The sequence below is a fragment of the Trachymyrmex septentrionalis genome, unplaced genomic scaffold (assembly GCF_001594115.1).
Source record: "Trachymyrmex septentrionalis isolate Tsep2-gDNA-1 unplaced genomic scaffold, Tsep1.0 scaffold88, whole genome shotgun sequence".
NCBI classification, from domain to species: Eukaryota; Metazoa; Arthropoda; class Insecta; order Hymenoptera; family Formicidae; genus Trachymyrmex; species Trachymyrmex septentrionalis.
This window is the reverse complement of record NW_017306070.1, coordinates 695,029-697,060: the sequence shown is the minus strand read 5'-3', so window position 1 is coordinate 697,060 and position 2,032 is coordinate 695,029. Positions and strand designations below refer to the sequence as shown.

Here is a 2,032-nt window from a genome sequence, read left to right as displayed (position 1 = left end):
TATATATATATATATGATATGTACATACAGGGTGCATAGAAAGTTGCGAGGATAGTGATGAGGTCTTATACACACAAATGACAGAACTTTTCAATCAATCTTTTAGACGAATCAGATCTTAATGACGAAGATCTAAATCGATTATCATTCATTTGAGAATTTAGAAGACATCATCAAACAAGTTATGCTAAATAAAATTTAAAAAAAAATGTAATAAAAGTAACATATTTATATTAACAGCTTTTATTTGAACATCATAGATCATAGGCTGCGTTCCTTTTTGCGTTCGTAACGCTCATAAAATCATTTTTTTTCATTATTAACAAATATTAAATAAGGACAAATGGTGCTCGCGAGCATTATGAGCGACAAGTGGAACGCATCCATTGATAATCAATCAATGGTGAATCAGAGCCTCAGGAAAACAGCGATAACTTGAAATGCTTACCGTAGCCATCATCTTCGTCATGTACCCTTCTACGGCTCATATTTCACAATATGTATATAGAAAAAACCGATAATTCAAAAGTCGCGTACTCGCGATTGTTACTTTCGCACTTGTCGCACTACCTTTAATTTATGGACGACGCAATCATGTAAAATTTCACACACTAAATTCTAACCCCATTACAAACCGTCCAAAAATCAAGCTTAGAGACAGTACAATAATGATTCTTCTTGTTCTTATTTCAATGGCTCTTGCTTGACCTGCCTCCAAGTAGGAGACTATAGGCGAGAGAGCAAAGTATATTCAACATGGCAAAGTAGAGTCTTATAAAGAGATCCGACATTGATGTCCGAGTTCCTGATTGGCAGTCTAATATGTATTCTGGGTACCTATCATAAAATAAAATCAGAATGGATTTCAATCGGAATTATTCAATTATTCCCTAGATTTCTATTGTGTTTTCTGAGAAAAATGGAATAATTCCGATCGGAATCCATTCCGACTTTGTTCCATGAACTAGGTGTCCTGGGTTGTGTTCAGGAATTAAATGCGAACAGACCTAATACATAAAAATTATTTCATTCCAATGCGCGATCGTCTTGAGGGCTTATTACGGTTCTTTAGACGATGTGAAAATTACAAAAATGAGCAAACTCACTAGGTGTTAACCAATGAAGTTATAAATATTCTAGTAAATTTGATTACTTTTGTAATTTTCACCTTGTTTTAAGAACCGTAATAAGTCCTCTAAACATGCTTTTTGATCAATCAAAACCAAATTCTTGCTCCAAATTCTAAAAAGAAACTTAAGTTACTTTTTCGTGCTGACGTTCGACGCTCATTTTTAACGTCAAAACAGATTACGTGATAAATATTAATTTTGATCACGTGACTTATTTTAACAAATAAACAAATTCAAAGGACTCTTTCAAAACATAATAACAAAACTCAATCAACGGGCGAAGTAAGAGTCAACCACATTTTTTAATTTTTACATAAAATTATATATTGTATTAAACGCGATGAAACATCACGCCAAAAAATAATAAATAATAATAATAGTCTGTGTTGATCCTCACTACTGAACGTACATGATAATCGATACATTATGTCTGTTTTACATATCTGCGTTCCTTCTCTCTGTACACATTTCAAAAGTTTTTTAGTTCTTTTTGGACAGATTAATTCAAACTTCTTACACATGATTTCTGAACTTCAACAATGACAATTTTAATACTTTTGACTGTTCAACCATACGGAAATAATGTTTCGAGATCGAGACTCACCCGAACTGTGATTATTCGGATTATGCGAATACTTGCGACAATTGAATTTGTTCTGTTATTTTTTATTGTACTAATGTCTGAAGAGGGCTCAAACTGGTAGCCGAAACTTGTTACTTGTAATGTATTAGTTTATAGTTTTATTATTTATTATTTTTTGGCGTAATGTTTCATCGCGTTTAATACAATATATAATTTTATGTAAAAATTAAAAAATGTGGTTAACTCTTACTTCGCCCGTTGATTGAGTTTTTTTACTTATTTTAACATTAAAAATGAGCGTCGAGCATCGTCAGTATGG

General features: G+C 32.2%; 1 protein-coding gene across 1 annotated transcript in view; it reads right to left on the bottom strand.

Annotated features, from left to right (window-relative positions):
• LOC108755531 (nuclear cap-binding protein subunit 1) overlaps positions 1-488 on the bottom strand; it is a 5,144-nt gene extending 4,656 nt beyond the window's left edge. The window contains exon 1 of the mRNA XM_018498591.1: positions 449-488. Coding sequence (XP_018354093.1) covers positions 449-488 — 40 coding nt within the window. The remainder of the gene's footprint in view (positions 1-448) is intronic.
• Between the last annotated feature and the right edge of the window lie 1,544 nt (positions 489-2,032).